This window comes from Nicrophorus vespilloides, unplaced genomic scaffold (assembly GCF_001412225.1).
Source record: "Nicrophorus vespilloides isolate i.1.1-1 unplaced genomic scaffold, Nicve_v1.0, whole genome shotgun sequence".
In the NCBI taxonomy this organism is placed as follows: Eukaryota; Metazoa; Arthropoda; class Insecta; order Coleoptera; family Silphidae; genus Nicrophorus; species Nicrophorus vespilloides.
Window position 1 is genome coordinate 37,033 of NW_017096682.1, and position 23,616 is coordinate 60,648.

Below are 23,616 nucleotides of genomic sequence, written 5' to 3' on the forward strand. Positions count from 1 at the left end.
TAGATTCGTGGGGATTTAAATGTCCTGTCGTTTATTGGTGGTAGTGGGGAGAGAACAGCAGCAACCAAACAAGAAGTTGGTATACAATTATATAGACGCCAACGAACGTATACGAAGGAGAGAGAGTAGCTTTTTTTTTGCTGCTTTACGTGAAGAGACCGTTGTGTTTGTTGGCTTTTAAATTTTTAAATAGACTCCTTATAACCTTTTCTTTTACCATTGACGTGCACGTTGGGTGGACAGGGGAACGCCGAAATTTACGAAGAGTTCGTCATGTTCGTTAAGTGAGAAGCATTTCAGTTGTTTTTTTCGTTCAGTGTTTGGGTTCCTCCATTGAGATACAGAAAAAAACTAGCAACAGGAAGTAAGAGGAGCAGCAAGGGGAAAAAAGAAGGTACAGAAAATTGTTGAGAAACAGCTCAAAACATTTTGGAAGTATGACTAGCACGGACATAAATGAGAGGATCCTGATCTCTAAGCCAACTGTGGCCAGGAACCTGTTCAACAGGATGCTCAGGGAGCCTGGAATCTCTGACAGATTCATACCAACAAGGGCCAACAACAGTTGGGATACAAATTTTGCAACAATACAGGACTCCTCGAGTGGGTCTCCAACTGGAAAGAAGGCTAGAGAGAACAATGATTCACCCAGGGACACATCAGCTTACCATTGCTTGCTGAGGAATGAGCTGCTTGGAGATAATATTGAGGACATAAAGACACAGTGTGACGATAGGCAGGCACTCACTCCCAATCAGAAGAACCTTTTCAAATATGGCACTCCAGCAAGGATACGGGTATGTTTCATTTGTTTATCACTTACTTTCCTTTAACTTTTAATGTATGTTTATTTACTGGGAGGGCCTTGGGAACAAAAAAAATATATATTGTACAGACCAACAATTGTGCTTAGTCAAGCAATATTGTAATTATTGAAATTGTATGCACAGGTTCTCCTTTTCATTTTTTCTACTCAATGAGAGTCCAATTGGACTATATAATTATTAATCTACATAGCAGTATTTTCTTCAACATTTGAAAACTACTGCAGGAAACACCAATTATTCAATTTCTCTATTCTTCACAATTGTTTCTAAAGGCAGCCTTATTACAGCTTATTACAGAATTTGTCAAACACATGTATTGTGTAAAAAATATATAATTAACACTTCTGATAAACGAAACTACTCTATAAATCATAAACAATATACATGAACTGCAAAAAAAACTTTTGTGTTTGTATTGAATTTAATCTACTACTAATATCCATATTATATTAGTTTTGTTTGTACAATACCATCGCACGCTCCAGGAATACATTATATCTCTGTACATTCGTCAACGGTTTGATATTTGAAACAAATAAAAGGTGGTGCTCGTTCTCAGAAATAATTACTCCGTTGGAAATTATTTACATATACAGTTAAGAATACATTTACTTAATAACGTTCGATTGATTGCTAATCATTGAGCACATGGTGATAAACAAATGATAAGCTTTTGAATTAAAATTCATTGGAATCTACATTTAGTACTTCATATAGCAAGCAGATATATTACGAATTGTGTAAATATACCCGGATTCTTTAGGTTAAACTAAAGTATTTGAGATTTATGCCCCATTATTCATCATCATTTTCACGTGATTCTCGATTTTACGACAGGTAAGAGTGGAGTAAAATTCGAGACATGTACTAATGGTTTATTCGATACGTTGTCTGGTTTGAAACTAATCCGGTGTCAATTTTGCGTTTTATCTGTTTTCGAACCACTCGAATATTTCACAAGATAATCTAGCTATCGAGGAATTCGACTTTTCCATATTTTTTTTTTAAACTAAAACCGATAAAAGGATTGAGCAAATAGTTGAAACAACTTGGATAATAAGTGCACGCGTTATCAATAATTTATGTTGGATGTGCAAGTTTACATTATACTTATGCATATTCCTAAAAGTAAAAACTGTTTAACATTTCTTCATTAAACAACCACGAATTGTTTGGTATAACGTTAAATTGGTTCGTTAAAGTAATAATTAATACAAATATTTTAATAGCTTTAATATTTCTGGAAAAGTCTTTATAATAATTGCATAAACAACTTGAGTTTGCTTAATGATATGCAGATACACACATTTTCCATATAAAGATCAATTGCTTTTTGCAGTTAATCTTAGTGTTTAGCAGTGAGATGATGATTTTAATTATAGTTGTTGAAAATAATGGATTGTCGAAACTATAATTAAACTGATGGTCGGTGCTGGTAAAGAGATTTATTGAATTGACGATTCTCAGCTTGTCAGCAGTTCACTTTTTTTCAACGGTTTTTTTCCATGTGCATCGCCTGTCTTTTCTCGTAGCCGGCTATAATAAGCGTCATATTTAATATTCAGTAGCGAGTTTTCTGGTTCGCTTTTGGTAGTAGTAGTAGTAGTTGTATATTTATTGCCTGCTGGATGGATGCGATCTATTTTTGTATCTGGTTCTGGGATCGTGCCCACTTTGACCCCTCACAGAGAGAAAGAGATTTTTCGGTTTCGTGTTTGTAGCGGATGTCTCTCTCCCTGCACGTTCGTTGTTTGCACGGTGGCACGCGTCCCGCAAAGGGGTGGCCACGTGTCCCCTGACCTAAAATAAATATATTCCTATTCCTAACTGGTAACTGGTTTCGATTCGGGGGACATTGTTATCGGGCGGACCTATTTTTAGTTTGTTCGCTCGTCTGTTTGATTAATTAAAATACATGTGCATTCCTAATAACTCTCGTTCCATCCATTACTACTACTATATGCTATATGCCCATGCTATTTTTGGAGCGACTAATTTATTTTCCATTTGTCGCAGATAAAGTATTATTTTTGTTTTCCTTTTTGATAAAATACCTTTTACGTTATTCAATTTTGTTGTCCTTCCGTTTCGTTTCCGGTGATTGTGCCCTCATAAAAAAATTTCGGCATATCTTGAACAACAACTCAACCATCCATCAGTATACAATTGCCGACGAAGGGCCGTTGACCGTTTAAGGAAAATGGAAAGTGATTGTCCCTTTTGTTCGTGGGCGTTCCTTCCATTAGGTAGCAGTAGTCGTTTTTTTAATGCTCTTATTATCTCGGATAACAATAGGTCAAATATTTTCAATGGCCTCGTAAATCAGACACAATTGCCGTTTAATTACTCGGATTTTCGTTGTTTTCATCCTCAATTGCCTTTTAAAGCACGCTCCGGGAATACATTAAGCCTTCTCCTATTCACTGCAACTCTGTCATAATAGTATTTTCAGCAATAATTAACCGGTTTAAGGCACGACTCCGATGTTCTTCAGCATGTACGTTTCTAACGATTTTCCATTTGTCTTTCACGATTCATAAATAAAAGCCTTGATACGAACAAAATACCTTTGGGATGATACATATAAGTGACTGCCTCGTGGAAGCTATTAACATCGAAGAAAGAAAATCTATTGATTTATTGATTCCTCTTTAAATTCACGATAAATTCATCAATAATTTAAATCTTCCATTAACGTAAATGTTGAAATTTAACGAACGACGAGCAGTCATCTAAATGTTCATAAAAGAAACATTATATTATAAAGCTTGGAATTAATGGATAGAACTATATGGAACAGACTGACATACAAAAAATAAAATAAGAACAAATGTGTTGCTAATTGGAAGCAGGATTTGAATTTGCTTACAGTTTTAGTATCTGGTATTTAGATTAAAGAAATGTTAACTGACAAATTGCTAATCAAAATAAAGATGAAGATAAATCGAAATGAGCTCAGGCGATGGTAATAACTTAAATTAGAAATTGCATTATCAGAGGTGGCCTAGTTTGAGGGTAATGAATGTTTACGAAAAGTGCGCTAGCTCGGGTGGTTGGTCACCGCTGATAACTCGGCTTGCATATAGATTAATAAATTACAAAACGAGGCGCGACGGATCGGAAAATGTTTGAGTTTCACACGTTAAGGAAATTCTGTTTGAAAACCACAAAAGTATATTAGACACATACGCAACAAATATACTAGAAAATACGTGTTGTTGCAAGTGCATCGATTAAAATGCAACGATGCAATTGCGAAAATACGATGGTTCGATTTCTGCTCGAATCATCATTACTTATATAACGAAAAAGAAAAATTAATAATACAGCAAGTAAAGGAATTGCATTGCATTGCATTGCATTTTGTTGCGTCGACAGTATGGGAGAAACCCGAATTGCGTTTTCCTGCCGCAAAGTTAGTGGGAATTATTATGATTATTATCATCATCATCATCATCTATCCTGGTCTAGGTGACAAAATTTTCGGTATAATCGAACGATCAAGACCCGACCATCGTGCCTCATGTTTGGCATAAAATAACATGGTAATTGTCGCGTTGGTAGCGTTACGCATACGCACACGTGCTGTGTGAATTATTCAATGCTGGATGTTCGTAGGTCACCCATAAATAAATAGGTTTTTTAGACAGAGAGAGAGAGGATTTCTAAGCCGTGGACAGCACGGCACTAACGAGAAATCTAAACAACCAGTTTTTCCCATTCGCTGTAGCCTCAGTCCGGCCGACCGCAAACGGGATACGGTGATGATGGAAAAACTAAACAATGCTGTTAATAAGGTGAAAACATGTTGCATATTCATCGCGCGGTAACGACTGCTGGACATGTAGATAGATGATACATATGAAAACGGAATACATATTGGAGTCATTAGATTTGACCAACGGAGATATTCCGTCACACGATGTGCTGATTTGAATGATGAAAGTGAAATTACGCACGCACAGTTCCTCCTCCTCTCTGCTTTCTGCTCTGCCTGCTAAATAACACACTACCTCCGCCTTCTTCGAATGATAATCGATGGTCTCTAATCATTTCAACCCACATAATTTAATATTTTTACTAAATAACGAGGCTGAAAACTTTTGGTATTTGCATTCCTCAAAATGACTGAATTAATCAATGATGACGAATGACGGCGCATTGTTCAACGATATTCGGTGTAATTGAATGCCTCTATTATTTGCAAATTTCTTGGGAAAAATTGCAGTTATTGATGATTTAAATAATTCCATGACTCGTATGTAAAAGCTTTTTATTATTAAGTTTTTTTCATTAATTTATATCTTCCTTTAATTGATGAAATCTAAAGTCTATCAATTGATCAAACGCTGCATTCTGAGTAACGAACTTTAAATTTGATCTATGATTTTGATTGAAGCAATCAATTGAACGGACCCTAATAATTTGTCAATTGGTAAAAGTGTTTTTAGTTAGATATGTTGAATTCGTCAGCATCTAGAAGCTCTGCATCATCTCAAGCAGAGCATCACGGCGAAGGATGAGATAAAATGTAATTACGAGAGAGGCGTCTTATCTGGCCTCAACAAATCCCAATGGCGATTGTTACCCAAGAGGCAGCCGTGTTTACAAAAGAGTAGCGATTAAATATTTGTTTATGTAATATTGGAATAATCTCTAATAGGTATTGTGCAACACGGTGTTCATTATCACCATCGGTCATTCCCTGTTATTATTATTACTACTGCGACATAGTTATGGTTATTTGTGGCGGTGCGATTGTTCGCATATTACCGGAAGCTTCACCTCTGCACATGCACAAAGAGAGAGAGACCTCCCCGAAAGAAAGCATGAATATGTGAAAAAATAACAAAAACAATAACCATAAGGCATTATGGAATAAACAGTATATATATATATGTATGTAACTGAGGCCTTATCGACGAATAAATTTCACATTTTTCAACCTCGATCCAAATAAATCCTCGCACGGTTATTGCACCAGGAATAGAATTCTAGTAGTGCACACATACATGTGCGTACGCTGAAGAGAGTACGAGATATTATTATATTTATTAAACGTTTCCTATGAGAGAGAGCTTGTAAATTGGATTAAATTACCGACGAGCGAGCGAGCGAACCGGGGAAAAAACATTGCTGGAATCGTGTCGAGCTATTAAAGAAGGCGAAAAACAATGTAACAGATAAATTTCTGCTTTTTATTTTTCCTCAAACGAGAATGTACTTGGCCCGTGCGTAAAGTGCGTATGTTAATAAGCACAAAGATCCTCGTTATTAACATCCAGTTCTTTTCGAAATTTAACCCATAAAAGACCGCTTGTCACGCTACTTGAATGTTAACTCCTCCAAAAAGATTATGATCCAAAAACATAATTGTTGATTGTTCAACCGGAATCGCTTAAAATACCGAAGACATAAGTGAACTACATTAACTTGTGTTCAAATTCATTTTACACTTATGTAATTTAAACAAAAACCTTTTTTTTTTGTTGTAAATAAACTTAATTGTTGTTTACATGAAACGATCGCTTCAGCTGATTGATTGACGATTACTGAAAGCAGCAGTATTTTAGCGAAATACTATCGAAACTTAACACCGTATCGCAAAATTGATTTCACCACCCCATTTTCGTATTCCAAGGTCTCTCCGAAATCGGATTCATTTGCATAAATAATCACATGCAAATTGAAACGACGTACACAGAATGTAACGTTGCCAAAAAAAATATATATATATATATATGTGAGATTCGTTATTTATTATTTACATTTGATGTTCAACTAATCGTGCTTGCTGCGGTGCAGAGATCAAGATAACCCCTTGCTTGACACATCATCTGCATCCACTAATTATCTAAAGATTGTCGCAGCGAAAGTAAACAGTCGTTCTACCAAAAATAGTATATCGAAATATTATTTTTTTTTCTTGTAATAAGTGCATTTGCATTATGGTTTAAGAAAAAACAGGATGGTTTTATCATAGCTGTGCTAACCATTCCATTGCCAGAAAACGTGGTGCTAATTGCAAACGTAAAGTGTAGAATGCATCTATTATTAACGAGGACCAGCTTAAAATAGACGCATATTGAAATATGAAAATTTAGAATTTTAGAATGTTTATTGAATGAAGTATTCGGAATTAATTGTAGAATATTAATATTAATAATAATAGTAATATAAAATGTAATTATTTGAACTTGTGAGAGATTAAGTTGAGTTTGTTGTTGATTCAATAGAAATAGTCAAATGTATTCGGCGCTATTACGTTTTAGAATGTTATTTGCATGAAGAGGACATTTTGATGCGAGAATTGTAGCTTTAGAAAGTGTACAAATTGAATGCTCGATGTAGGGAACGATGGATGGAAGGGTGGTGATGAATAGCATGGTTTGAAGGTGAATAGGTGTAATGTGCGTGAATTATTATTTATTGAATTCCCCGACTGTAAAATTCTATCCGTCTAGAATCCGAATTAGATACGGGTGACGCGATTTCCTTTTGGAGAGGGTCCCGGAAGTGTCGTTAATTTTTTTGCAAGACACTTATCGATTCACCGCTGCGTGGAATCCTGCGTGTCGAGGAGCGGGAGACGCGTGTGATTGTGAATCCGTAATGAGTGGTAATTGAGAATCCAATTCTGATTGTTGTCCTGTTTTTTTTTACAGAACGAGAAGACACCAATAAAGCTGCAATCGAATCCGTACTCGTTGTCCCCTTTGAGTCAAAGCAGTCAGCGGCTTCTGAGGTCACCTCATAAGGCGACGAGGAAAATTTCCAGAATTCCTTTTAAGGTGCTGGACGCGCCCGAACTTCAGGACGATTTCTATTTGAATTTGGTGGATTGGTCCGTGCAGAACGTACTTAGTGTGGGATTGGGAAATTGCGTTTACCTTTGGTCAGCCTGCACTAGCCAGGTGACGAGGTTGTGCGACCTCTCTGGAGATAGCAATGCCGTTACCTCGGTGGCATGGAGCGAGCGAGGGCAGATGGTGGCCGTTGGGACGCACCACGGGTACGTGACAGTTTGGGATGTGGCCGCCAACAAGCAAGTTAACAAGTTGCAAGGGCACACGGCAAGGGTGGGTGCCCTCGCATGGAACGGGGACGTGCTCAGTTCGGGGAGCAGAGACAGGATTATTTTGCAAAGGGACACGCGGACGCCTCGTAAGTCTCTATCCTCGCACGATCTGAATTTGTTTAAAACATTGATGTATCTTTTGCAGCGACTGTGATTGAACGACGATTGGGTGGACACAGGCAGGAAGTGTGCGGACTGAAATGGTCGCCGGATAACCAATATTTGGCTTCAGGTGGCAACGACAATAGATTATATGTGTGGAACATGCAGTCTCTGTCACCCGTGCAGACATATACCGATCACCTAGCTGCGGTCAAAGCCATTGCGTGGTCACCTCATCACCACGGTCTTCTTGCCTCCGGCGGTGGAACCGCAGATAGGTGCATTCGTTTTTGGAATACCCTGACCGGACAACCGATGCAATACGTGGATACCGGTACATATTTAATTTACAATTAGAACAAAACTCAATTTCTTCTTACCAACTCTTTTTATCATCTGCTTTTAGGATCACAAGTGTGCAATTTGGCGTGGTCTAAACATAGTTCGGAGCTCGTATCGACTCACGGCTACTCCCAGAACCAGATATTGGTATGGAAGTATCCGAGTTTGACTCAAGTGGCGAAGTTGACGGGGCATTCCTACCGAGTACTCTATCTCGCTTTATCCCCGGACGGAGAAGCTATTGTGACAGGGGCGGGCGATGAGACGTTGCGCTTCTGGAATGTCTTCAGTAAAGCGCGATCGCAGAAGGAGACGCGATCAGTTTTGAGCCTGTACACTGGCATTCGCTAATTAGTGGATATTCTTAATATTAATTAACTTGTAATTATAGGATGCAGAAATCAACATAATTTACTTCCTACTATATTATATATTCTATATATATATTTAGATACTTTATTGTATATTATATATTGATTCTTTTTATATATACACTTGTATATTTACATACATAGTTGCAATTCATCTTTTTTTTATTATATATATATAAATTGTTTTCGTCGTATCGCATCATTATTATATTTATATATATATATATACATATATTTTTTAATTTATTTTTTTACTATAAACTTTTAGTTCACTTTTTTTTCATACATTATGTAAATATATATAAATATATTATTATTTTTATAAGATACGTGTGATATGTGAGAAGAGAAGAGAAGAGTAGAAGACAACCAAAATATATGATGGAAATGCCATGTCGATGATGATGATGATGACGAAGTTTTGATGCATTTTCCTCTTTGTACAAATTAGATTTTTAAGGAATTTATAGGATAATTTATTTATAGCAAAATAATAATGAGGATGAGGATGAAGGAGAGTATGAAGGCAGAACAGATCAGCCGATTTTCCACTCAGAATGAGAGTTGCAATTAGTTTGATTATTGTTTTTGATTTATATAACGAACGAAAAAGAGTGAGAAACTGTAATTAAAAAAAAAATGTGTACGTATGATTATGTAAAGAAAGAATGGTAACGAAGCGCCCAAAATGATTTCGATATCTAAATTATATTATTATTATGATGATGATTATGTTTCGAGCAATCTCTGGTTTTTTCTTTTTTTGGTTTGCAAACTAATAATAAAAGAGATAATTATATATATATAAAGAATGTATTAATTGATTAATAATTCATTTGATCATCTCCGATTTTTCCATGTACTTGACTGTATACAGATCTTTGACTTTCTGCACGTCGCTGGTCCACATCTCCCTCCATCTATTTGAAATCCCTTCAAAGTCCAAATCCTTGCCAAGCTTCTCCAAGCACATCAATTGTTTGTCTTGATAATTCTAAAAATGAATTATGATCATATTATATCATTGTTTATATTTGATTAAGTTAAGATACCTTGATTACTTCCTGAAGATTAATTCCAATACTGTTGCAAGAAACCAAAGAGCTGTGGCTGAGCATCTCTAAGCGGCTCAAAGTCGAGGAATATTTATCCAGGTTCTGTGTAGAAATCTTCAGGCCTCTCTTCATGGCACTTAACTTAAAATTCAGCTCGCTGACTAATGAAATAATCAATTGACAATAGTTGATTTACGAAAGAAAATTAAAATACGCACTGATGTTCGATGTTTCTGTGCAATCCAGGACGTCGTCATTATTGATGATCTCTTTCAAATATATGATGCGATCCTTAATCTGTATCAAATATTCGCTGTCGTTCTGCACGCTCAAACAGAAATTTTCCACGACCATCTGCAGCTTCTCCTCGATGACGGCCACGTCGGCCTCGAAACTGTTCAGATCCTCCTCGAAACCCCTCTGGAAATTTTTGTAATGCTCCAAATTGGTCGACTGCAGCTCGAGAACGTCTGCATCCAACGCATCCATCTCCAGGTGAAGACCATCCAGAAGCTTCCCGTTGGAAGGATGTCCGTGCAACGGTTTTAATTTACCGTGCAACGCGTAATAATTCCTATCCACATTCTCCTTATCGATTTTGATTTCGTCCGCGAAACCGTTGCATCCTGATTTCAGTGCAATCAGGCTGTTCTCCAGAAAGCGAATTATGCTTTCAGAGTAGTAATACTTGATGAATTCGCTCACTTTATCCACCATCAATAGGTAATCTAAAACAAAAAAAATTAAATTTATCTGCTAATGGTTTTCAGAGTAAGTTTATACCTAAAGATACTTCTAGCCAAACTTCTTCGCATTGCAATTGATAGTACAGGTATTTTGCGGCCAATTCGATCAGGAAATCCTTTAATTTTTCGCCATCGCTTCCGTCCGAGAAACGAGCCTTCAAATTAACAAGTCATTGTCATATTGACACTGATTAATTTAAATTGAAAGTTGCAAAGCGTTCAAATTCTCGTGCAGACAAGATGAATCTGACTACGGCAGCGTGCAAAGGCTGGAAGGATTCGGTGGAGAAGGAGGAGAGATTGCGGTTGAAGTGGTTCAACAAGAACGAAGCCCAATTTATAGCATCTACATTGAAGGAAGGCGTGAAGCTGGTGAGCAAGGAGGAGCTGGATAATCTGGTAGAGACTAGGAAGGATTTGTACACGAACGCGGAGCGCCATCCGAGGATCAAAACCGAAGATGTACCGAACACGGACAATCATTCTGTATACCACATTATGAGACCGGTTAAGCCCGAGCATAGCACGCTTCTGTACACCAGTAATTAATTAACTGAATCGAAATGCTACTTGATAAACGCTACGAATGATTTCAGGTTCGAACGTGGGTCGAGTAACTTATTTGGCCGCAAGGATGCACGTGCTTCCTGAAGATAGATATTATTTCCCGGAGACCACAAGCTTTAGGTACGGCTGGAAGATGTGGCCTTGCGCCAAGACGATGCAAGGATCAAAGTTTGGAAAATCCGCTATCATCCGGCAAAGCTTTTACAGGCGAAGAGCTGGCATAGAGCAGGATCCGGATTATTACATACAACCGGCGAAATTAAGTCCGACAGTGTGCAATTGCACTTAACACACCTTGGCCAACGTCCTGAGTCTCAGCATCGAATCGTACAGGATCTTGATAATCATCGACATGTAATCTATATTCTCGTCGGTTGGTCTATCGCCCAGCAGCTTTCCTACGATGTTATCTGCATCAATGAGGACACGCGACAGATTCTCGATCAAATAAAACCGTCCACCATCAGATCGATTCTCTATGAACAAATCCATATTTAATGTGAACGGCTTCACTTGAACGAGAAGACATCTGGTCCTCCTGAAGGCGTTCTCCGTGTACTCGGCGTTCATAGCGAACTCTTCCAAATAGTTCAAATCACCTAAATGTCGCTTCGCTTGAATCTGCAGCTGCTCGTAATATTTCTCGATCAACTTGCAGTTTCGCAGCAGATCGTTGGTTGTTGCTCTAATAGCACTTTGTACATCTTTAATCTCCTGCAAGGCATCTTCGGAAAACTTAAATTCTGCCTCCAATTTAATCAAACTGAAATCATCAAATTTTTGAATTTCACAAACATCTTACAAATACTCAAAAAAAGAATACCTGGTAGTAAGTTTCGTTGATTCCTCTTCCACACTGCCGCAGCTCTTCGTAATTTCCGTATCCATGGTGATCAAAACTTTAGAGACGTCCTTCTCTAATGTCTTCGCGATCCTCGAAAGCTCGGATTTCAGCAATTTTAATTCGCCCGCACTGTAATTTCCACCGTCCACGAATAACCTGAAACGAAAACGATTAGAAAATCTAATTTCTCGCAATTCTCATCAACTTACATTAAATGATTTAAGTATTCAAAAGTCGCGCATTTGATCGAATTGACAATCGGATTCGCTCCGCTCAAATAGTCGTCCTTCAACTGTTTAATGCGCTCCGTTTTCATGGCTTTCACGATCCTCGTCTGAAGGATAAGCCCGGCGACTTGACCTGATGTTTTGGTTTGCTCCATCCGCAATTCTATCTCCGAAAAAGATCGTTTGCAGCTCTCCAGTAAACATTCGAGTTTCGGTATCCGCTTCTGAAACTCTCTCTGAAGAGAATTCGCTTCTTTAACAACACCCTGCGTATTGAAATTGATCAAAATGATGATGAAACGAAATGATTATTAATGATTACTAATTTGTGAGCCTGGTATATTTCCCTGTGAAAACGAAGCTCCGCCAAGCGAACCTTGTAGACGTTGAAGAAAATCCTCTGCGCTTGAATCACCAAATTGTCAATTTTAACGCGAACTTTCCTCGTCAATGTTTGAGTCTGCACTTTGATCCATTTATCGGCGTTCTCGAGCATCAGCACTTTACATTTGTCAATCATCAGCAGCATGGTTTCCTTCAAACTTAATTAAACTTAAATATCGCGATATTTAAAGATGATGGTATTAATAATACCCATAAATCCAATTGTGCAGACTCTTCACTTCGTTTTCGTAGCGCAAAATCAACGGCAATTTCACCTCGTCCATGTTCACTTCAAGTATATTGAGTTGACTCGCTCTTCCTCTCTGCAAGGTGTGATCTACGTCCGAATTGGCGGAAGTCTTGTTCAAACACAGATGCATCTCTACCTCCAAGATCTGTGATTCGCGTTCCGCGTAATCCCTGAACTTCTCGAAGAACTGCAGTTCGTTGTCGTGATTATTTAATATTCTATACAAAAACAATACACAACAATAATTTTGATGAGGCTAATATAGATTTATAACATCACATTGCTTCGATTGCTTTGAACGCTTTCCTTATGGTCATCATGTTCTCGTTCAATTCCCTCTCCGTCGACGCTTGTCTCAATTTATCGATAAAAGTGTTAACTTTGATCATCTCCACCTACGATTGAATTAAATGATATTATGTCAACTGTCTTTTCTTTAAGTGCACTCAACGTCTTCGGATCCGGAATGCGAGTTCAGGAGATGCTTGAAGTCTACGAAGGAAAGCGTTTTAGCCTCGAAGATCCGCTCGAAATGGTTGTCCCATGTGTGCAGAGCGCACTGCGTTATATCCTTGCACAAGTCCAATTCTTCACGGATTTCAGAAAGCAGGCGAACGTAATTATCCTGAAATCCTGCAAGAATTAAACGCGTTTCACCGATTAAGCTAAACCATGCTAACCCTTATCATGATTGCGTAAGTTGTGACAACTTTATCCCTCGGATCTTCGAAGAACGAATCGTAGCACTCTTCGTAGATTTCGGACACGAACAGATTCGGCTGTATCTTCATATTTTCAAACGTGATTTGCTGTATTTCGTCGTAATTACCATTTATAATCTTGTCTATCATCATATACAATCCTTCCTTATTTCTTTGGATGCTGACATCTGCAAATCAAACTAAAAGTAAAGAAATTATATAATTAAGAACGAAAACAACCATATTCGATGAGCTTTTCGGATAATTCCAACGCGTATTTCCGGAGGCTGCACGGCGTTATCTTTAAACCCATTTCATCTAAAATTCCATCTTGGCTGATCTCAATAACAAACTTTTCAAAAGGATCGAAATCGTCTATTGGTAATCCCAACGATGTTAGATGACCACTAAAAATACTCCAGAATACACAATGAAATTTGTTTAATGTTTGAAGACTTTTACATTATAAGTTTTCTTCTGTGCTCCACGTAAATCCTTTTGCATTCTTCCAGCTCGGAAAACCACAGCTTCTGATCGTTTTCCAGTTTCAATAGTAACTGCAGTTTCAGATCCTCGTAGCAACGGTAATTACTCAATGTTATTTGATTGATGTTCTGCAACGAGTTGAGAATTATATTACGATCTATTTATACTTCTACAAAAGCTTACCATTATTTCGTACTCGAAGAACTCTTGGATGTGGTAAGGAAGCATATGGGAAATGTCGTGCATCCTCTCGTAGGCTTTCCGCAAAATACTCTTAAATTTCGACGATCTTCCTTTCTCTAGGTCCAATAAAAACGCATTGTATTCCTCGATTTTACGTTTTCCTTGATTGCAATTGCTCGAAATATCCGCGAAAACGTAAAAAAATACTTCTCTAGGTATAAATATCTTCTACGAACGACAATAAAATACATTAATCAATAAAATGAAATTAATTTGTTTGTTACTACTTCGATTGGATTGTATTTATCCAACAGTTTCCTCGCTGGTTCAATCCTTGCTAAACTTTCTTCAATTTCAATCTCGATATCCTTCAGACATTTCTTAAAGGCCTCCGCTTTATTCCGAATTTGCTCCTCAACTTCACCATTCACGATCTTCATCTCCTCTCGCAACAGTTCCACGCATTTTTCGTGCTCCAATTTTCTTCTGCTGGCAACATTCTCCAAGACAGCTGAAGGCTCTACGTTCGGTTCTGAAAAAAGGAAGAAATATGAATTTTCGTCTTAAACAAAACTATCAGTTTCACCCCAATCGGATGGAAGTGATCTTATTGCTTCTATATCTTCCGCGTTGGTCACATTTCTCACAATCGGTGGCAGTTTCTTAGGATACTTTGTTTGGGATAGTCTTTGCACCTCTGATGGTGTCACTGTTTTGCTATTGCTTTTTATTGAAACTCCCTGCATAGTTGGTTTGTCCTGTTCTATCTTCAAACTATTTAAAAATTCGTACAACGTCAAAATCAATCAATATAGTATTTTTTTTCTTTGTTTATATTCAATACTACGGTAACGCAATTCCTCAAATGTAAAATCACTTAAGGTTACAATCATAATCATTTTCATATTATGAATTTTTCATATTATCTCAAAAATTAACAAAGAAACAATAAAATATTTAGATGCAAAATTTCATTTCGCTTATTTTTAATTTTATAATTATCTTTTAACTTATCATGTTCTTTGAATCTTTTGGATCCATACTATTTATTATAGTTTCTGAGAAAATCACTCAGACATTGCTTCATATTTGAATTCGAATTACAGCTGTGGATAGCAATAATTTAATATACGTTTTATTCCCCAAATATCCAACTTTAAATATTTTTTAAAGTTTGTTGGATGACTAATGGATGATAGTAGAAAACTAACAGTGGAGTCAATCAAAAGGTAAGTTCTTCATTTAGTTTGCAGGTAACTATATAAATTAATTGGATTTGCATCAGGCATTCAGAAATGTTATAGATTTATATGCAAATTTTTGCAATTAAAAATTTCTAAAAAAATTTAACCATATCTCAAGCAGGAGTGCTCCTCCTAAAACAATAACAACTTTAACATAGTTGCAATCTCTCAATCTATCTTTTCTGTAGAGAAACAATCTTTGATGATTGATGGATGTTAACATACTGAACTCAAACATTTATTCAAAGTGCAAAAGTTTGCTATACAACCGCATAGAAGAAGGAAACAAACGAGTTCTGTGTTCTTCATTAAGTTTGCATTATGTACATTGCAGAATAATGACCAAATCTAATAAAAGTATTCGAAATTTACTAGTGCAGTAATCACATCTACGCAACTTAATTCAAATTATAGTTCCTTCAAATTCCGACAGATGGCTCTGCCTGTCTTAATTTAAAACCATATAACTCGAAAATTAATTAGCGTATAGCTTATTAAATTGAAGTAATAATATTATATTCGTTTAATTGTTCTTTTAATATATTTTTGTATATAAATAAGTACGTTTTTAAGGAAGTGGATTTTGTACAGCGCCAAAACGCCTGAACTACAACCTTTGCCATATTGCTAACAGATGGCGCTAGTTACCACAAAAAACGAAATATTCATTTTACGCCTAAAGTGCTGGCAACCAAACATACTTTAAACATTGGTAAACAAGTTGGAAAATAGCGTCATACAAAATGGCATGTATTTTCTTAAAAACCGGCTCCCAGAAGAATGTTAGACATGCATGTTGATCTTGAATATATACAGATCAAAATGAGTGTAAATATAGGTTTGTAGCTGCAATAGCGTCTTCATAATTAGTTAACAAACTTTGGCGTTTCACTAATGATAGATGGGAAAATAACGTTTTCGTAAATGACCTGTATTTTCGTATACACAAGCTCCCAGAAGAATTTTATACATGACTATATATCTTGAATATGCAGAGATTAAAATGACCGCTAATATAGATTTATAGCTACAATGGGTTCCTTATAATTCATTCACAAACTTTGCTATTTGACAAATGAGAAATGGTAAAATAATGTCTTTTAAAATAGCCTATATTTTCTCAACCACCAGCTCCCAATAGAAATTTGAACATGAATATTAATCTTGAATATACAGAGTAAAAAATAAATGTAAATATATGTTTGTAGCTACAATGGGTTCCTCATAATTAAATAACAAACTTTGGTATTTGGCGAACAACAGATGGAAAAATAACTTCTTCGAAAATGACATGTATTTTCGTAAAAATCAGTTCCCTGAAGAATATAGACCATGAATAATAATCTTGAATATATATAGATTAAAATAATTGTAAATATATGATTGTAGTTTGCAGGGTTTCTTCATAATTAACAAACGTTGGCTGGTGGTTCCGCTTCTCTAATTTGTAAAATGCCAAAGTTTGTTAAGTAATTATGAAGACACCATTGCAGCTACAAACCTATATTCAAGCTCCTTTTAATCTGTGTATATTCAAGATCAATGTCCATGTCCAATATTCTTCTGGGAGCTGCTGTTTACAAAACTACAGACCATTATCTAATATGGTATTTCCTACTTGTTCACCAAAGTTATATGTACGATTGGTTGCATGCACTTTAGACGCAAAATTTTGTGGTAGCTAGCGCCATCTGTTAGCAATATGACAAAGGTTGTAGTTCAGGCGTTTTGGCGCTGTACAAAATCCACTTCCTTAAAAACGTATTTATTTATATAAAAAAACTTATTAGAAGAACAATTAAACGAATATAATGTTACTAATTTAATCTAATAAGTTAAATGATCATTAATTTTCGAGTTATATGCATTTTAATTATGGCAAGCAGAGCCATCTGCCGGAATATTTAAAATAATTTGAATCAATTTGCGTGAATAAACTGCTATGATGGTCAAAATACTGCAGAAGTAAATTTCGAAGGTTTTTATAGGATTTGCTCATTATTCTGCAAATTTTATGAAGAACGTTCTCCAATGCTTCTTCTATGGGTTATTATGGCGAACTTTTACACTTTGAATAAATGTTTGAGTTCAATATGTTTACATATATCAACTATCAAAGTTTCTTTTTCTTTGGAAAAGATAAAACAGAGACTTCAGTTATGTTAAACTTGTTATTGTTTTAGGAGGAGCACTTTGCTAGCGTGTGGACATGTGCAGCTAAATTCCTTTAGCATTTTTTAATTTTCAACAGGACCAAGCAGCACCCATTAATCTATTGTTCCCTCCTTGGTATTTAGTGACTGGATAACTAATACATGATCTTCAGAGACATATAACAAGTGTGAATGCCAAATGCAGTGAGAATAGGAAGAAATCTGTTAGCTATTTTTTCATCCTTAGACACAGACCAAAGGTGATTCCTTCCTTGTTTATGAGGACAGCACTCTTGAATCGATTGTTGAATTTCCTTTAATGTTTGGAGACTGGAAAAAAATTTTAGGATCAATCCTTTTCTTCTCAAGTTTTCATTAAAATATAAAAGCTTTTTCTCAGTTATGTAAAAACTAATATGTATTGATTCTTAAGTAACATCTTGTGCACTATGTTTATGTAACTAATACTTATGTAATTATAAAATATATATATAAATTCTATAGTTTTGAGTTATATTTTTTTTTAAATCTTATTAGATAACCCATTGAAATCCATGTAATTACAAATCCTGATACATGTGACAATCTCAAAGGATAATGTTTATACATCCTTTGATCTGTATGAGCTGCTGATTTTTCATACGAGAGGAAACTCTTAGCCTGTGTCTGCAGTTAAAAGAAAATCAACTATACATCACAATCAACAATCAACTATTGTAGCTTCTATCAGTTTTACCTAAAGTAATAAATTAATTTAACAATCGTTTGTTGACAAGTTGTCTATTTACCTTGTGACTATTAGCAATTAATGTAAATACTTATGTGAAGATACTAATTCAATTTGTTGTATGAAAAATGATGTGTTCAATTTGCCATAGCCTCTGATATATCTTTTCTGAAGATAACTTTTGTTATTGATGGCTGTGAACATGTTACAGTGAAACTTGCCCGCAATGAAATGTGGTGTTCAAAGAAATATTTTCCCTACAAGGAAATAGAAGAAGGAAGCAAGTTTACATTTGCAGAACATTTCAAATTAAAGAGCGAATCTAGTAAAGACCTTTGAACTTAACTTGTAACACTAGCTGTCACACTGACAGTAGCTGTCAGAATGACAGTTCGTTCACTCACACAAACGTAAGTGGCTGTAGAATTAGAACTACCGTTGCGTTAGAACTACCGTTGCATTGGAACTACCGTTACTAGGAGCGCAGATACCTCCTCGCTACTCATGCTCTCCTGGTACAAATCGAAATTTTATGTCATTTTCGAGTTTCAAGGGGGAGGGACTTGCGTTTCGACTCGCGAAAACCGCATACTTATTAAATCTTAATAACTTTCTTATTAACTGATCAATTTTAATCTATTATATATCAAACGAAAGAGAAAGAATCATTTCTTGTTCCTATAAATCAGATTATCAAATAAAAACGCAAATAACAATTTAAAGAGAGATTTTTCCAATTTGTTGTAATACCTTCACGTTTTTTGAATTAATTGAGAGTTACTTCCGTTAATTAGTTTATCAAATATGCAATTTAAATGACAAAAGTATGACCTATCCAATGAACCCATTGTCAGATTCGTGCCTTATGCCATTCGACAGTTACGAGTTATCAAATGTGTCAAAGTTGAAAGTACACTTTTCTCACGTTTAATTTAATTTAAGTTTATGATAATTACATAATAGAATATAAACAGGAAACTACCACATTTCGAATGGGTGTGCTACAAAAATCTAGCATATACATTTTGAAAAGTTCTGACTTGCATTGCGATTCGCGAAAACCAGCAATAAGTTAAAGCTTAATAACTTTCTTATTAATTGGCCAAAATTAGCAAACGCATGCCAAAATATAATTTTTTAAAGAATTTACATAGAGATTTTAAAATAAACCTCATCCAATGTGTTTATAATAAGTTTTTAAAAATTTTATTACTTTTGTGGACAAGTATAAAAGAAATAAATGTTGATTTTTAAGTTTTATTAACAAAATGAGATGTAGTATAAATAGATGATTATTACAGCGATAATAAGGAATAAATACAGTTTAAATAATAATGTTTGTTACACAAGGTTTAATATATCTTTGGTTTGATCCGGCTTCCGAACGTTTCGATCTCTGAATCGGATTCTGCGTCCTCGTAGCTTTTGTCATCGCCGAAATCATCGGGCACGTAAATAGTCATCTTGTTGTGTTCGTTCTTGGTGTTCTGCTTTCCTGCAGCTTGAAGAGAGGCCAGAGCATCGGCTGCTTGCTTATTAGGCAACGATGAGTAATAACTTCCTGCAACCAATTCCTCGTTGACTTGCGGCACCTTTGCTGATTCCGGTTCAACGTTGTTGGTATCCTGGACCTCGCGATTTTCGAAATACTCCACTGGAAACCGGATCACCTCTTCGGTGGGTTTGCTCGTCGGCTCCTCGTAGTTAAAGCTCAAGTATTCTGGGTGAAATTCTTTCTGGGGAATGCCGGTAATGAAAGAGGGATCTTGTGGATAGTACTGTTGGATGTAACCTTGTTGCACGAGCTGCGATTGGGGGATTATTTGGTAGCCTTCGATGATCTGCTGCTGCTGCTGGGGAAGCGTTTGCAGCACTTTGTAGAGATCTTGTTCCTGCTGGACGTCCGTTTCCTGCTTCTGCTTTTCTTGATGGTACAGCTCTTGCCTATAGATCTTTTTCGGAGGCTCTGGTGCTTCGGTGACTTGGTACTGTTGGGCCTTCTGGATTTCCACTTGATAAGGTTTCTGAACATCCAATTGATAAGGTTTCTGCGCTTCCAGTTGATAAGGTTTTTGCGCTTCCAATTGGTAGGGTTTTTGAACTTCCAATTGGTAGGGTTTCTGAATTTCCAATTGGTACGGTTTCTGCATTTCTAACTGGTATGTTTTTTGGATTTCCAGCTGATAGGGTTTCTGCACTTCGGCTTGGTAGGTTTTCTCTACTTTCGGTTTGACTTCTTCGATGTGCGCAGGTTTATCGGCGAGACTCAAATTCGGTGCTGGGATAGTGTGAATAGGTCCTTTCTCGTCGACCTGCTTGATAAGGTTCGAGTGGTTCGGGATTTGATTCGTCTGCAATTGAAAATCGTAGTCGGGAGCTTTGATTGTGGGCGACGAGAGGAATGCCTTCTCCCTATAATTCGGATTCCTGATTGCAGGTTCCGGTGCGTTTAACTTGATCTGTGTTAAACGGACTGGCAAGATCTTTGCGGGAATCTGCCTTGGCGGTGGTGGAGGAGGAGGATGCGGACCTAGAGGCTTCTTGAAGTGCGGATTCATTGGATGCAGCATCTGCGGTGGCATCCTCTGTGGACGACCTCTGATCTCCTGTTGCGACTGCCTCTGGTTTATGTTACTCCACTTCTTCGCGAACTGAGCGTTCGGTTGCCTCGGAGGCAATCTCCTGAACCTGTACTCTCCATTGGAAGTTCTCACGTGGATCAGCCAGAGCGAGACGAAGAACAGGATTGCCGACACCTGAGGAGAAGAAAAGCAAAAACTCGCGATGAGGAAAATTCGTGTTAACAAGTCGAAAGTTTCCACTTTCCAAATCTCTCTCCCTCTCACACACAAACCACACTTAATTTATAAATAATTCATCTTCGCTGCGCGATTTAGAAAACTTGACCCGGTTTTCCCTTCCATTTCCTTCCGGTAACGAAGCATCTTTTTTATTTATAGCAAAACGAGACAATTTGTTATAGTATATTTATGTTTTTCAGGTCATTCGTATTTGGTGATCGCGGCGGAGTTTCTATGTTACCACTTGGTAGCTGAAGAGTTGTAGGTTGTGATGAACAAAAACGACATTCCAATCTTGAGACTCGTTTTCTGTGCTCCTTCTGTTCGGAATCCGATTCGCCTGATTTATCGTCGAGTTTGTAATATATTAAACAAATAAATAAAATAAAAGAACGAATCTTTTCTTTCCTTCGGTCCGTTAGATGCTTGCGGAAATTACAGAGTTTTGCAGGAAGTCGTTTCGAACGTAATTGAGATGAATTCCAATTTGCATAGTTTACAGTTAGCCGGTAAGAAAAAGAGAAGAGTTCAGGTCAGAACTTGGTTCATCTCTTAAACTCGAATGAAAGGTTTAACTTGTTGCGTACGGTATATTATTAATTACAATTTAATAGTTCTTCTCATTACAAATTATTAATTATTAAATCAACTTTATAAATAATAAAAGAAATTTAATTTAAACTATTTTTTTTTATTAATAACATAAAATGGATGTTTTTAGTAAATAAGAATAAAAGGAATTGAGGTTCCACCGAGATTTGAACTCGGATCGCTGGATTCAAAGTCCAGAGTGCTAACCATTACACCATGGAACCTATATATATTTAAACGCATATAGATTTATATAAATAGAAAATGAGTTGCACAATCTATTTTTAATTATTTCCATCATAAAAATAGCTTATATCAGAGATTATACTTAGATTAAACTGGGTAACATTATTTTTATAATCTAATGTTATAAAAATAATATTACTTTTCTTTCTCTTGATAATTAATTAAATATTATTTTATAATTGAATGACAGTTTGATTTAGGTGCTTCAATTGTTTAAACAATTGAAAAGAATTACATTATTTTTTTAGAATTAGTAAATCAATAAATAAAATAATTAAAAAAATCTTGTTTACCTTCATTGTATAAACTTTCTTTCGCTGTTTTTTTTCTTCTCTTAAATTATTCTTCCTTCTGTGCAAGTTTCAAAATAAACAAAATTCGATGGAAGAAGATGCGTATTTTATTTGGAGGTCGTCGGACCAGGTATGTTTGTGCGGACTCTCGGAGGAAATTCCTTTCTCGCTGTTTACCAACACGGATAGCACATGAAACTGAACAATTAGGTCAGTTATCGTACTTATATACACGGTGCTCCTCTTCCGACGACTCTTCCTTCCTCTTTCCGAAGCCCTCTCTGCGATGGGATCAGCGATCTGAGAATATTTAAACAATAAAATATCCGCATCTTCATGTGGACCGTTAATATTAACGCATTAAATTTATTAATAATGATTTCTAAATATTCAATCAAACTCACCTCAACTTAATAATAATGATAATTAAATATGTCAGCTAGTGAAATTTCAATGAAAGTCATTATTTTGAATCTAAGTTTAATGCAAACGAATAGAATCTGACACTTCCGGATTACTTAAACAAAACTATTACCATAGCAACAATAACTAATGATTAAATGACTTATGTCAACGAGCTGAGGAATTACGAATATTTTGAATTGTGTCATTTTTGACGTTAATGTTTAAACATCCGTTGAATCCAGGAAGCCAGCAATTATTTTCTGCTTGAGAAAATAAATGTTAATAATGTTTTGCAACAGTAAAAGAGATTAAAACTGTAATTAGAGTTGAAAATGCAAAAGTTAATGTTTGCGCGTCACGACATTCTCGAGGATGAATCAAACCATACTTTATCCGAGATTTTTTTAACCAAACAAACGAAACAAATTAATTTTGTTATTAAATAAATAATCAATTATTTTTTTTTCTGATTTTTTTTAAATTCAATTCTTGACATTACTTTCTAGTTAATGTAGTGAACATGCTGCGTACAGAAACATTAGAGATGGTTCGCTTTCACAATTGAACCGATTTTCGTTGAAACCCTGATGAAAATTAAATAAAAAAAAGTAATCGCTTCTTCTTTCTTTTCTTATGAATTAATTTAAGCGCCATTAAAAATATTATTGGACGACCTTCAAAAAATGCGTTTCGATTCGATCGTCCCGCAGTCGACGAAGACACATCGAAATTGGAAATCCCTAAGACACGCGCTTCTTTTGAAACCTATGTAGGTTTGTGGATCAACGACTACAGCAGCAGCAGAAGAAGAAACCTGCCTCTCCTCGCAAGTAAACAAACAAACAATATATATATATTCCACGGCAAAACAGAAAACGGAATTATTTTTCCTTATTTCCACGGATTCACTAGAAACGGAAATTAATCGTCTCAAGCAGTGGCGGACGCAAATAACAGCCATACGGATAAAACCACAGTAATATATGAATACTT

At 36.1% G+C, this 23,616-nt stretch overlaps 2 protein-coding genes and 1 non-coding gene across 4 annotated transcripts; 2 read left to right on the forward strand and 1 right to left on the reverse strand.

The window, feature by feature from the left end:
* The first annotated feature begins 86 nt into the window (after positions 1–86).
* LOC108557887 (fizzy-related protein homolog) lies at positions 87–8,782 on the forward strand. 2 transcript variants are annotated; one of them, XM_017914593.1, is made up of 4 exons: positions 87–797; positions 7,493–7,991; positions 8,051–8,341; positions 8,414–8,781. In XM_017914593.1, the coding sequence occupies exons 1-4, from the start codon at positions 438–440 to the stop codon at positions 8,698–8,700; spliced, it is 1,437 nt and encodes a 478-aa protein (XP_017770082.1). In that variant the 5' UTR covers positions 87–437; the 3' UTR covers positions 8,701–8,781. The 2 variants fall into 2 exon arrangements, with proteins under 2 accessions (XP_017770082.1, XP_017770083.1); XM_017914594.1 differs by lacking the exon at positions 87–797 and adding an exon at positions 4,541–4,624 and having other exon boundaries at positions 8,414–8,782.
* A 1,979-nt stretch (positions 8,783–10,761) lies between these two features.
* LOC108557883 lies at positions 10,762–11,377 on the forward strand. Its single transcript, XM_017914588.1, has 2 exons — positions 10,762–11,062; positions 11,118–11,377. The coding sequence occupies exons 1-2, from the start codon at positions 10,762–10,764 to the stop codon at positions 11,375–11,377; spliced, it is 561 nt and encodes a 186-aa protein (XP_017770077.1).
* A 10,454-nt stretch (positions 11,378–21,831) lies between these two features.
* On the reverse strand, positions 21,832–21,903 carry Trnaq-uug. The gene has a single exon. It is a non-coding gene; the product is annotated as a tRNA-Gln (tRNA).
* Between the last annotated feature and the right edge of the window lie 1,713 nt (positions 21,904–23,616).